Source organism: Dermacentor albipictus, chromosome 3 (genome assembly GCF_038994185.2).
Source record: "Dermacentor albipictus isolate Rhodes 1998 colony chromosome 3, USDA_Dalb.pri_finalv2, whole genome shotgun sequence".
Classification (NCBI taxonomy): domain Eukaryota; kingdom Metazoa; phylum Arthropoda; class Arachnida; order Ixodida; family Ixodidae; genus Dermacentor; species Dermacentor albipictus.
This window is the reverse complement of record NC_091823.1, coordinates 162,501,343-162,515,375: the sequence shown is the minus strand read 5'-3', so window position 1 is coordinate 162,515,375 and position 14,033 is coordinate 162,501,343. Positions and strand designations below refer to the sequence as shown.

The following is a 14,033-nucleotide window of genomic DNA, read 5'->3' as shown; positions in this document are numbered from 1 at the left end:
CATGACTTATTATTTGGCTTTAGTGTCCCTTTAAGACAAGCCGTCGTTGTGCGCGGCCGATTGTGATACTTTACAACCCTTCGCCCTTACGTTAAACATAGCACGCTCACTTTATGCTTCCAAACATGATTAGGCGGTCCCAAAAAACCAGTCATGTTGGAAGAAGTACGCTGTGCAATTTGTTGTGGTGGGAACTGCTCAGCGCCGGCCTTCTCTATGTATATGGCGTGTATGGGGCACTGCGTTCGTCGTCCGCTGCAGCTATTCCCGGCGAGGCACGAAAGACAATCCTCGCTGCCCAAAAAGTGGACGCGCGACAAATAAAAGCATTACTTACGTGCTTAATGCATTCACAAAGGCAGTTTGGCCTCAGCTGCTGTTAGATTTTCCAGCGTGCAGCCAAACGTGCCTGCCTTCAAAAGTGAGGAAGCAAATGGCACACTTTGCCGCTCCACTTCTGACAGGGGGGGGGGGAGGAGCAAGTACCCACCCCTACCCACCCGGATAAGTACGCCTATGTATGCTGCGCGCATCAGCGATGAAGCCAACGCTTCACAAGATTACGGATTGGCTTTTGTTGGGTGAAGTTCATTATGAAGAACGTTATAGAAGCATGTGAGCTCATCCACACAAACTAGAAAGGAGCTTCCAACTAATCGAAAAATATGCTTGAGCAAGAAGTCAGCAGAATAGTGACTATTTTTCTATCCGCTCTTTCTATCCATTGTACATCGATGTTTAAGTCCCTGTATTACAGGTTTGTTATGTTCTTCAACTTAGAGAGGCACCACCGAAGCCAGCTGTAGGCGAAGCTCGGTTATCTTGACGCCACCTCACGTCTTGATAGCCTGCAAGAATAAAGTGTGTTTTCAGATCAATGGCACGAAAAGGTGTTGTCCGATTACAAACGTTTACATGCCTATTGGACTAAGTTAATTTGCGTTACGTTCATTGCGAAAAGAAGGATGCAGATCCAGTTAAAAATGAAGGCAGCAAAACTTGGACATCCAATTAGACGCCCAATTCACTGTGGGTTTTACATTTGGTCAACATCAATGTATGCAGCACAATTTCGCACATTGAGGACGTCTCAAAAGTCAGTCACAAACCTAGCACACTGATCCTCAATGTAACGTCTTCAGAGTGACATTCTCCGGCTTGCCTTGAGCTCTCGAAATAATTCCTTAAGTCCGTATTTTGCAGTTTGAGAAACACCACCAGAATACAATACTCGTAATGGCCTATCTTGCTATACGCCTCGCTATACCGTCACCATGTCTTTCCTCCTCGCATCGTCGGACCTTCTGGCGAAATTGTAAGGTTGCACTCACTCAGTTTTTTCTAATCTGAAATTATTAATGCGATAGCAATTATATGGACAGTCCAGGCGAATTTCCGCCGTCGCCATAATATCCCGTAGATGTTCGAATGCGATAACATCGCGACTGCGCAGCGTATGCTGTAGGTGTGAGGTAAAGCTTGCTAGGTTGAGCGGAGAAGGATGGTGACTTGATGCGGTGGCCTCTTCTCGCGCCCACAAGGGAGAACGGTGAGGAGGGTGACCGTCGTCTTCTCATGGGCGCAAAGAGGGGGAGGGGGAGCGGTGAAATGTGTGAGCGCTAGGAGGGCGTGCAGAAAGGGGCAATGTGGTGCACATCTCTTCTACTCCGACAGCGGTGGCAGAGCGCGGCCGCGTGCGCCCTATCTTGTAAGTAATCTGCGATAGGCTCGAAAGATAGCCGACTCACGATAGCTGATGGCTTCGTGTGCGCTGTGTTCTCGCGAGCCTTGTTTGCGTTCAAACGAGAGGAAGCGCAAAAGGGAATTCGCTCGCCGCTGCTGCCGCTCATCACGCCAGCCAACTGAGCGAGTGTCCCGCGCCATCGAGTGAGTCGGATTCATGTTTGCCTGTGCGCGGGTGACAGCGTGCTTATTAATGTAGTTAGGAAGCATATTTTTTCCAGCGGTTTATGCAGCTGATAAGGCTACTAACTATTCTTCGCATAGCTGTCTAATAATTAGATATCGGAACCAATGCTTCGCCTTTCGGGCGATACTGGGACTTTATATTTGTAGCTTTCATTGTCAATGGGAACAACGAAATATAGGCAACCACTACCATTCATTAGCCAAACGGGGGCAATTTTGGATAAGTATACACGTATTGCTAATGCGAACTTGTTTTGAGAGCGCTACCTGCTTCTTGGCCTGAGTATATGTGGTGACATGCTGACGTCATAAGATATTGCCATGCGTCCACGGACTTGTCGGTAACAAAGCAGATTAGGTTTTCGTGGCGTTTTATTTAGGTGCACGTAACTTGCGCCAAATAACTACATGTACGTAAACACACACGTGTACGTATAGTCATAATAGTGCATTTGGAGGGACCTTTCTCACAGAATCAGTAAGGCCCGAACGTGAATGTCAAGTGATGCGTAATTTGTTTTTATTCTAAAACTAAGGATGAGGCTCGACTTTATCATTGTAGTGTTCCCCATCAAAGTGGCACGAAAGCAACGGAGACGTACAGGGACTTTTTGTAATTAGAAGAAAATCAATTCCCAAGGCCTATCCTAATCTAGGCTTCAAACAACAAAAGCAGGCATTGCCTACGGCTTCCAAGTCATCCGCGCACGTACACACGGAAAAATATTTAGAGACGCCGTAGGTAGCCTACACATATAGAAACTTGAGTGTTTTCTTTATTAATATGGATGGTGTTTCCTGCTTTGCTTTTTTCTTTGCCCTGACTGACTGACTGTCGCGTGCGAGAAAGCGCAAAGGGGCCGGAAAGTCAGCGCGGCGAGCTACACACCAGAGCGTTTGTTAGCGGCCAGACAGCCTCCGTGCGGCGGCCAGTCCCACCACCGCGCAGGCGTCCATAGCGCCGAGCGGCTGGCCGAGTGGAGCCGCCAGGGAGCGCCACGTGTTGGACACGGACGAGTAGTGCTCCACCACAGCCGTCAAACCACCGTCTGCGTTTACAGGGGCGCGCAGTGATGGACGCCACATGACACACGCAGCTTCGCGCACCATAATCTTGCGCTTAAACGCCAAACAGAACGCGTTTTGCAGTCAATGTAAAGATATGTCCTTATAGTTTACACGTTCTTTAAACGAGCGAACTGCTTCTCCTTGCAGCTGGTGTGTCACTTCTGCGAGCATAACTGTGAATTTTGGTCGTAAGAAGTTTTAAATGTAATGAAAAGCGGATAACTTCCAGCGCGGCCAGTCTGTGCAAAAGGCTTTATCGAAGTGCATGTTTCAAATCAGTGCTCCGCTGTTTGGAACCGAAAGGCCAGTCCAGTTCTGGTGTCAAGCCGCAATCTCTCTAATGTACAAAAATTAATATTACTAATGACATACTAAGATACTCTCCGCGCCTAATTACGGCGTTGTACAAGTAATTTCGCTATGGAACTCTCGATTATCATTTGCGTTCTTGGCAGCCAAACGCAGTGGCTGCGGGTGTGTTTGTGTGTGTGCGTGTGTGGTGGGGGGTACTTATATTTTTTCTCTTCCTTTTCTCTAAAATTGTCCACTAATGCTTCTACGGATAGACCGACAAGAAATGGTCAAAGAGAAGTTGGCAGAAATGCAACAAATGCAAGCAGACATCAAACTACTTGTCGCAGACCTCGTCGTTCCCACGTAGCAGGTGACATTAGCTCGCGTTATTAACAGCTCAGCCGAGTATGGCGCATGGCGACCACTTCACCTGCACAATGCTCGGCTCTTTCCGATACACGTTTCTCTGTGAATGATTGGAGATTCGTGCAAAGATATTACAGTTCGCTGCAACTTGTCCTAGCCACCACGAAATAACGATGGTGTAACTTTGTTCTGTTCCATCAAAACGTTTACACCAGTCACCAGAGGAACTTCAGTGAACCGTGTCAAACGCATGAGGAAGTCTCACACATCATGCTGAACTGACGTTTCAAAAACGCGTATATGACCTGTATGCTTACGATACCAAGCCAGTAAGAAGAACGGTTTCACCACGCACGCGCGCATTTGGTATTACCACTGTGAACTTGACGTCAAGCAGAGTAGTAGACATTGAAAGCAAAGTTTTGTCGGCAGACCATCGAAACCACACACATGCCACGGAAGAAAATGAAGCAAAGACGTTTTTCGGCTAACGGGAGTTTTCGCTTCACAATGTCGTGAAGAAGGTTGCCGTCAGAAGAGGCGAAACGTATTTTCATTTTCTGCTGTGGTCAGCGTCGTTTCTACAGATTGTAAGTAGTACACAGTCTTAAAACGGTTGCACCCTTTGGGGTGTATATTTGTCCCACAACAATAATCGTCATCTCCCTTGCTTGCGTTTCCTTTCCTGAAAACTCGGCGCTCGCTATTTTCCTGCCGAGAATGCTGCGTCACACTGATTACGCGCATGCCGTTCGTGACTGGAAAGTACCGGGCTCGCAGCGTTAAAGAAAGGAAACGCGGGCAACACGGATGACGATTATTGTTGTGGGACAAGATACGCCCCAAATGGTGTAAATTTTTCTAAGAGTGCACATTCTATATACAATCTTAACACGGTTGCACCCTTTGGGGTGTATATTTGTCCCACAACAATAATCGTCATCTGCCTTGCTTGCGTTTCCTTTCCTGAAAACTCGGCGCTCGCTATTTTCCTGCCGAGAACGCTGCGTCACACTGATAAGGCGCCTGCCGTTCGTGACTGGAAAGTACAGGGCTCGCAGCGTTAAAGAAAGGAAACGCGGGCAGCACGGATGACGATTATCGTTGTGGGACAAGATACGCCCGAAAGCGTGTAAATGTTTCTAAGAGTGTACACTCTTAAAACGGTTGCACCATTTGGGGTGTATATTTGTCCCACAACGATAATCGTCATCTGCCTTGCTTGCGTTTCCTTTCTTGAAACTCTGCGCTCGCTACTTTCTTGTCGAGAATGCTGCGTCACACTGATAACGCGCATGCCGTTCGTGACTGGGAAGTACCGGGCTCGCCGCGTTAAAGAAAGGAAACGCGGGCAAGACGGATTACGATTATTGTTGTGGGACAAGATAAGCCCCAAAGGGCGTAAATTTTTCTAAGAGTGTACGCTGCAAAAAAATGTTTGCACCCGTCGGGGTGTATATCTGCCACACAACGATAATCGTCATCTGCCTTGATGTGTTTCCTTTCTTCAAAACGCCGCGCCCGCTGCTTTCCTGTCGGGAATGCTATGTGCTACCGCTACTTTCCTGTCGGGAACAGCATGCTATGCGCATGCTGTTCATTACTGGGAAGTACCGGGCTAGCAGCATTAAAGAAAGGAAACGCATCAAGGTAGATGACGATCATTGCTGTGTGGCAGATATACATCCCAAAGGCTGCAAACTTGCTTTATAGTATAGAGTGTAAGCACGCGCCATTCTGTCGGCGTTGCCTTCTCGTAAACTTGTCTGAGAGCACTCGCTACGCTCCCGTTGCCAGATAACCCATAAGTTGGTAGAGCGCGCTTCGGCGGTAACAGCCCTTATAGACACTCACCGGTGACGCCGCCGATGACGTATATCTCTCCTCTGAAGTCGACAACAGTGAAGCTGCTGCGGCTGACGCTCAACGGAGCCACATCCTCCCACTCGCGCACCACATTCCCCACGTTTTTCAGCACTGCGCGGCGGTGGAAGCGACACCCGTGGGTCACCATGCGATGAAGTGCGAATACACACACACACACACACACACACACACACTCAAAAAATGTGCTCAGAATAAGTGTAACGCAGTCACACAGTGAAGTTTTTACGTAGGATTGTTGAGGCGCATGACTGACCAGAGCAAGCAAGTGGACACGCACATCCCTGTGTCCACTTGTACGTTTATGATGGCGGTCAGCGCACAACGCGAAGCAAGGTACAACAAAAACCCAAAAAAGTAGCCAGGATACAGTTCTGCGTCCTTATTACATCCTTAATTTTAAAGCGAAGGTTTTTTTGCCAGTTCCTTCGACTTTTGCGCTACTGGTGCTGTTTCTTTGCATGTCGCGTCGAAGGGTGGTTTAGAGCGCGTACATACATGGCTGGAGTGGGGCAGAGATGATAGGGGACGTGAGAATCTCGTTTGCACCTTTGCGCTGCGTCGATTCTACGTACACAATGGCCTCTGGAACTCGCTGGGCGTCGCCACAATACTTTCTTGGGGTCTGTAATTATGTGTGACCCAGCGCAATAGCATTGCAGAAACTACAACAGTTATGGATACTGCTTTGTATTGTTACTGTCCTTCGTCTTTTGTGTAGGTTCATATTTCTGTGATATGCAATTCATCACGGTAAGGTAAAGGCAGTCAAAACAATGTAAAATTCAGGAACAGGTATTTTTCCCATAGTAATAAACGTTGCGTTGATAAGAAAGAAAGCTTATCTTCGATATTGCGAATATGGGATAGTTGATAGCCCACATCGAATAAATTGCGCTAATTTGTGCGTTTTATTTATCTGGTCTGTCGCCTGTTTCAATATGCCCACTGTCAGTCGAGCCTGCATGTGCTTCCAATTCTGCGCATTAAGGCCACATTATGGTCCTACTTGATAAAGTATTTTAAGGATAAATACCTCCGACTTAAATTTGGCATGCTTCGGTTAAACTTCTAAGCAGCCAAAACTTCTGCAGGCAATTTTACAAGGAGAAAGTCCACACGCTTCGAGGCCCAGCTTCTAAAGGAGTGATAGTTCGGGAGGTCGATAAGACAGCGGCTTTAAAGGGACACTAAAGGTTACTATGAAGTCAAGTTAAAATGATAAAGCATTGCTCTAGAACGTCTAAGGCGTCAGTATAATTGCGAACAGCGCTTTAGAAACCGAGAAATTGAGGTAAACGCATGACAGGATTTGAGACCCCCCAGCGACATTGCGGTACTAGACCGATGACAAAGGTCTCTTCATCATAATTTATGTCTCTAGTACTCAACTACTCATATTAAAAAGATCATTTCATTACGCTATAAGACTGAAGAAAATGCTACTTGTCTACTCCTGTTCGATTCTAAGAAAAAAATAACATTTTGACGTTACCCTACAGTAGTGTGGATGGTCGAAAGGTTTTGTATTTGCTCGGCTCTGCACGCTCGCCTCTACACCGCGCGCGCTTTGGAGTTTCAGTTGTTTCTTTATCGCGTCGTGCTGCGCTGGTTCTGCTGGCTCGCGCAACTTGCATTTGGAACAAACAGCGAGAATGCCACGTCCATGTGATGTCGTGGGCTGCGCGAACTGTCCGCGGAACTCGGCCAAGGGCAGTTGTAGCGGCGAATCCAACGTTACTTATCACTGTGTGCCAACGAGTGAACCTCTCCGTTCGAAGTGGTTAAGTGCCGTACCTCTGCCACATCGCGTTGGCAAAGAGCCGAAAAATCACATAGTGTGCTCGCTGCCCTTTCTTCCAGAGGATTACGAGTTCAACACCGACATACTGAAGTCGTGTGGAGTGCCTTTCAAAGCAATGCTTTCCCGTAGCGCTGTTCCGTCGGTCTTGCCTGCATTCTCCGAAGCGCAAGAACAACTCCAGGTCGAATACGGGGTGGTGAGTGCGGCATTTGGTTTTCACGAAGGAAAAGCTACAAATGTGCGAATATGTACAGCCATGACATACAGTTGCCGTCATAGTAGTACGCAACTACGCCGCCAGCGCTAGTCCTCAGCATCAAGTCAGGTTCATCAGTGCTTAAATCGCTGAAGTCGAACCCGGCATCGCGAGCCAATGTGTCGTTGTCAGGGTCGTCCATTGGAACGAGCGTCAAAGTTGGCGTCATAAAATAAACAACGATCTCATCGTCGCGCGCTTTCCCTTGCGCTAGACACCATAGTTCCGCTTTCGCGCTGCTGTCGGCTCTGTCTTGGCTCTGTTTCTGGCCGCGCGTTTGCGTTTTGCGCAGAAAAGCCGTAGCGCCATCTGCGGCCGCCGTTTTACTGACTGACGGCGCAACGTCACTATGAGACCACGACGTCACCACTCCTCCATCGGAGGGCGGGCGATTTGAGCTGAGCTAGAGGCACGCGGAAGCTTCAGAACGCATTTTCTCTTAAAATAAGTCTCTTCTTCGCAGGAAACAAGCGTTTCGAAGTTTATGGGATGGCATTTCAACAGTCCAGGCTGTCTTAATATTAACTTTTAGTGTCCCTTTAAGAAGAAGCTTTAGTTGGAGCCCAACTCCAACGCAGCCTATTCAAATACATGGAAAAAGCAATAACGGTTTTCTGAGATATCCCCTGGACCGATTTCAATGAAATTCGCTGTAATGACAGTTCGGAGCGGAATTTAAATTTAGGGCCTGAATTATGCATAAAGAAATTGCAAAAATGAGAATGTTCGAGAAAAAATAGATGCAGGAAGTTTACAATTAGTATCTCTGCAACGAGAGCAGATATCGCGGTTCTGTAAACGGTATTCATTAGATCATTCAAAGCGCACAGACTCAATAAATCAATTTGTACCTTACGTGAATTCGTTACATTTTGTACAAGGCTGTATTTCCGTATTACTAAATGTTCTGACATTGAAGTGCAACATATCAATTTTGTCCGCTTTAGATGTACTAATAGATTCAATTCACGTAATTGTGATATCATTTTTGGCCGGTTCTGCTTCATGACAGCTTTTACTGCAGGTCTCCCGTGTCGTGTACTGTTACGGGACACAAATAAAGACATTATTATTATTATTTTTCGTTGCTGATTTAGAGTTGTAAGCTCGATAGTATAGTTTCTTGAAAATTTGCGATTTTTGCCAATTTTTAATAAAAAGTTGAATATATAAATAAAAAATTCTAAACAAACCGTCACTAGATTTTACGTGTTTCTTTTAAATGCAACAAACGTCGTCAAATTTGGTGCAGTGATTGACGAGAAAAACGAATCATCCTTTTACATGTATTTAGATAGGAGCACCCGAGTTAGTCTTCCTCTTAAGCGGATATTCTCTCTTGTCGCGAAGTCCATGGGCCCAGTGACCATTGATATTACGTAGCAGGTTTTGAGTACGACAATGTCCGACCAGAAGCTTTCTTATTTGATACATGAAATAGGAAAACCGGGCCTCACATCTTTGTTTTCACAACACGATTGCACCGCTCTCAGTTCTGTTTTCAACACCATGTGTCATATTGATCGCTGAACAAGGACACCAAGGCGTGTTGATTTTGCAGGACAGCTTATCGCTAACTCTTGGCGTCTGCGGCAGCTTATAATTTTAAGCAAGGATGGTGAAGTTTTGTAGAGGCCGGTTTGGCCGCAAGCCTTGTTTCTAGCTGGATGCAGGCGTAGGTCATTGGAAACACGAGTGGGCAGCAGTCGAAGGGATAAAGATCGTAATGACGTCGGTATTTCATGGTCCATGGTCGTTATTCACAGCCCGACAAATCACATAAAATTGACCTCAGTAACAATTATGTCGGGCAATTCAGTACACGCTTTAAAACAAGTCAATACCACCTTACGCTTAATAAATAATTAGCTAACTATAAGCACACTAAGGAAATGTTATGCGCCATTTAATATCACTGTAACGAATATGCCGGCGGTCACATCCGCTTATACTCCGTTGTTTCGTAGGAGCCGTCAAATTGTGAACGCAGTGGCGCCGCCTATGAGCAGCGCCATACTGGCTTGGGTGAAAGCGGTGTTTTGCATGGCAGGTATACGCTCGGCGGTAGGTTATAGCGTTTGTTTTCGCGGTCGTGCGGCCTGTTTAGTATGACGAGTGTCCTCTACGTGGTAAACGGTTCTTTGAGACGTGCTGGAGTAGTTTAAGGCGTCATGGCCGGAGTTTCTGCTGGCGTTGAGGTGGACCACCCTCCATGAGGTGGACGGAACACCTAGCGCGATGTGTTCGCGCATATTTGAGCCTACAATCAGACTCGGAGATAAACTGGGTATTTCAGAATGTTCTATTCACTAATGTGACCTTATTGCAGTATTATCCTCTATTTCTAAGGTGCGGTTTAGGAGCCATGAAACATACGCGACGATCGTAACAACATGAGTACCATTCTGCTACGATAGGAGCTGTGATGTTATACTTTGACAAGCGTTTAAACTGTTCGCTGCAGGTTACATTGCGTCACTACTTGGTTCGATGGATGAGGTTTCCGCCCGTTAATAAAATAGTTTTGGCAAGAATAGCAGCATACCTTACAGTCTGAATTAACCTTGACCATTAAAGGGACTGTTTACGAACTGCGCGAACGTCCTAAGCTGTGGTAGGGGCTAGATTACAGATACTTTTGTTCTATATACCACATGGTCCAAGCATACGGCATCAGCGGTTATGAATCTACAGACGTTGTGTGGCGCGACTATGCGAGGTCGTATTGCCGCGTTAAACCGTTTTCTCTTGCTTTTTCGAGAAAGAGGATCATAACCGAATTTTTTTTTCGGTTGTGTTCGTTCCATTCTCTACGACGCACTCACACGTATTACGGAAATTTTGTCCTCAAAAATAGCCATCGCACTCTTTTTATGCGATCCTTCTCATATATTATGGCTTTATACAGGCCAAAAAGGGAATGCCGAAGCGAATGCCGAAGCGCACAGCTTACATTTGTATCATGCTGGTTCACCAACCTCAGTGATCGCTGTGTTGAGCAGCGCCATCGGCCTCGTCCAGGAAGGCTAGCGTAGACATACAGTAATTTCAAGCCTACTAGACTTGAAATGCGCGAGAACGATGCCGGTGCATCACAAATATTTGATAGCGCCTGCCGCTTAGATGTTTCGTGGTTGCCTTAGATTGGCCATGCACGAGCATGCGCTCTTTTGTTTTTTTTTACTCCCTACGCCAAGCGATCAGACAGTGAGCTGATTTATCATTTAATGCTGGTAACACAAAGAGACCGGCTTTCTTTGTTGAATTAAAACGGATCTAAGCAAACGACCAGGCAGGATTCCGTAAAAGCTACTCAACCATAGACCACATTCACACTATCAATCAGGTGATAGAGAAATGTGCGGAATATCACCAAGCCTTATATATAGCTTTCATTGATTACGAGAAAGCGTTTGATTCTGTGGAAACCTCAGCAGTCATGGAGGCATTACGGAATCAGGGTGTAGACGAGCCGTATGTAAAAATACTGAAAGATATCTATAGCGGCTCCACAGCCACCGTAGTCCTCCATAAAGCAAGCAACTAAATCCCAATAAAGAAAGGCGTCAGGCAGGGAGATACGATTTCTCCAATGCTATTCACAGCGTGTTTACAGGAGGTATTCAGAGACCTGGATTGGGAAGAATTGGGGATAAAAGTTAATGGAGAATACCTTAGTAACTTGCGATTCGCTGATGATATTGCCTTGCTTAGTAACTCAGGGGACCAATTGCAATGCATGCTCACTGACCTGGAGAGGCAAAGCAGAAGGGTGGGTCTGAAAATTAATCTGCAGAAAACTAAAGTATTGTTTAACAGTCTCGGAAGAGAACAGCAGTTTAAGATAGGTAGCGAAGCACTGGAAGTGGTAAGGGAATACATCTACTTAGGGCAGGTAGTGACCACGGATCCGGATCATGAGACTGAAATAGCCAGAAGAATAAGAATGGGTTGGGGTGCGTTTGGCAGGCAGTCTCAAATCATGAACAGCAGGTTGCCATTATCCCTCAAGAGAAAAGTGTATAATAGCTGTGTCTTACCAGTGCTCACCTACGGGGCAGAAACGTGGAGGCTTACGAAAAGGATTCTACTCAAATTGAGGACGACGCAACGAGCTATGGAAAGAAGAATCATAGGTATAACGTTAAGGGATAAGAAAAGAGCAGATTGGGTGAGGGAACAAACGCGAGTTAATGACATCTTAGTTGAAATCAAGAAAAAGAAATGGGCATGGGCAGGACATGTATTGAGGAGGGAAGATAACCGATGGTCATTAAGGGTTACGGACTGGATCCCAAGGGAAGTGAAGCGTAGCAGGGGGCGGCAGAGAGTTCGGTGGGCGGATGAGATTAAGAAGTTTGCAGGGATGGCATGGCCACAATTAGTACATGAGCGGGGTGGTTGGAGAAGTATGGGAGAGGCCTTTGCCCTGCAGTGGGCGCAACCAGGCTGATGATGATGATGATGATTATGATGCTCATAATGATGATGATGAAGCAAAACAGTTCACAGCACGTACACACCGCGGCTGATAAAGCGCGTCACATTCTTGCGCCCCAAGACATATTTCCACCTACTGTAGTTACCTATACACCGAAAGACTTCCCTGACGATCTGATATGAACGAACATGGCATAAATTTCACAAAGTACGATTTAAAACATCTCGAAATTGTTCCGCAGCACGCGGCAGCAATACTTTCAAGCAGCGTCGCGCCGGGTCGCCCAAGCCACAGAGGAGGAAAGGCTATGCGCCAACACCCTCTCCGCGCGCCCTATCCTCCTCGCCCGGTGAAAAGGTTTATACAGGCATGACCATCTGAATAACTTCCAGAGCACACTTTCAAAGAAATAACAAAACTTCTTAGCAGCCAGTACATGCTCCCTCGAATTGAGATATCCACTCCAATACGACCACCGCATTTTTTAGCTAAATATCGGGCTGAGTGGTGAAGTGTCGAGGAACTTATCGTGAATTCCCAGCTCCGAAAAACCTTCGTGCTCGGTTTTATATACGTGAAGCACCGTGCGTATTCCAACATCAAATCTCTCTGATTAAAATATATGTGGTTCATGCGATTTTTCTGGAATCGAATCGAGAGGGCCATTTCCAAATTGGTTTGGATGTTTCATGTCATGCTGCGGCGGTGATAGCTCCGTGAAATCAGGCATTGTGACACTGGACGCACCTAAATCGAGGCGGCGGCGCCCGTTGTACCCTCCGATGACGTAGATGCTGTCGTCATGCACCACCATACGATGGTTCGATCGTGGACTAGGCATGGACATCACGAGGACCCACGAGTCTAGTTCAACGGTGTACTCCTCCACGCTCGAGAGCACGTCCCCGCCAGAGCTTCCGCCACTAACGTAGAGCTTTCCTGCACGCACGCATGCGCGGTCACCTTGATACAGGCCAAAATCAAGCACATACTAGCGCGTAGGAGTAATTGAAGTCGCTTTAATTAGTACAGACGCGATCTTATCAAGATTGCACCGATGCAAGTTGTGCAAGCAACCAAAAATTTTGTTCTCCTACGAAGTGTCCGAAGCAGTAAAGGAAAGATTTTCAGGAAGGACTTGTGCCAAGGAAACTTAGAATTTCGTTATAAGGGACGGTGTCTCCTCACTTGGGCTTATATCAACAATTCCATTCTTGGTGGCTGCTTTTGCTCCAACTCACGTGTCCATGCGCGTTCATTAACACTAAAAAATACACTCAACACAGGAATCGGCAGAAAGAACCGAGGGACGCGTAACTCACAAATTCATAATAGCCACTGTAAGTGCACATATCGAGGAAATTTGCCGCAAAGAAAAATAGCCTAATTTCTCCACCATTCTTGACGATATTCAACACTTCATATATATTTATTTTATTATTACATGTCGGTAAACAAGAATACACAGGCTCTCTCAAAACGGGTAAGCAGCGAAACAGCATTCCCGCTTTTTTTTTTTTGGAGATAACCACTGCAAGTACGAAGGCACAATCATAGGCTAATGTCATCGTTGGAAAACATAGATGCCACTGAGCCTAAATTTATTATGCGGCTGAGAAAATCAAGCTGTTTCTCTCAATCACCGCCTTTGCTTCCTTCTGTCTTCCAATAAACAGAACAGCGTATGTGTATCTGGTCGCAATGTTGAACGCTTCTTTTGAAGCAAATCGCATTAAGTAAGCAGACAACAGTCCTGTAACTGCTACAATTTCTTGCGTGTATTTTGCAGAAACGTAAGCACAAAGTAAGGAGATAAGTCTTGTGTCAATCTCAACTACTATACATTATGTATTTTACAATGGCGTCGACTTAGAGGCATTTTCATTGCTACTATTCCATATGCAACAGGCGACACGATATGACAGAGAGACAATTATTTGATGCACTTACATTTTTGCCTTTTGGATCGTAGACTACCTTTAAGACGAATA

General features: G+C 46.2%; 1 protein-coding gene across 3 annotated transcripts in view; it reads right to left on the bottom strand.

Moving 5' to 3' along the window:
* Positions 1-564: 564 nt before the first annotated feature.
* The window catches only part of LOC135905211 (kelch-like protein 10), a 54,755-nt gene continuing 41,286 nt past the window's right edge, over positions 565-14,033 (bottom strand). Inside the window, exons 8-11 of one of the 3 annotated variants that reach the window (XM_065436226.2) lie at positions 12,790-12,981; positions 5,512-5,634; positions 2,819-2,978; positions 568-848 (exon numbers count right to left, since the gene is read on the bottom strand). In XM_065436226.2, coding sequence (XP_065292298.1) covers positions 2,830-2,978; positions 5,512-5,634; positions 12,790-12,981 — 464 coding nt within the window. In that variant the 3' untranslated portion in view covers positions 568-848; positions 2,819-2,829. Of the gene's footprint in view, positions 849-2,818; positions 2,979-5,511; positions 5,635-12,789; positions 12,982-14,033 lie in introns of all 3 variants that reach the window. The other 2 variants (XM_065436227.2, XM_065436228.2) reach the window with 2 other exon arrangements.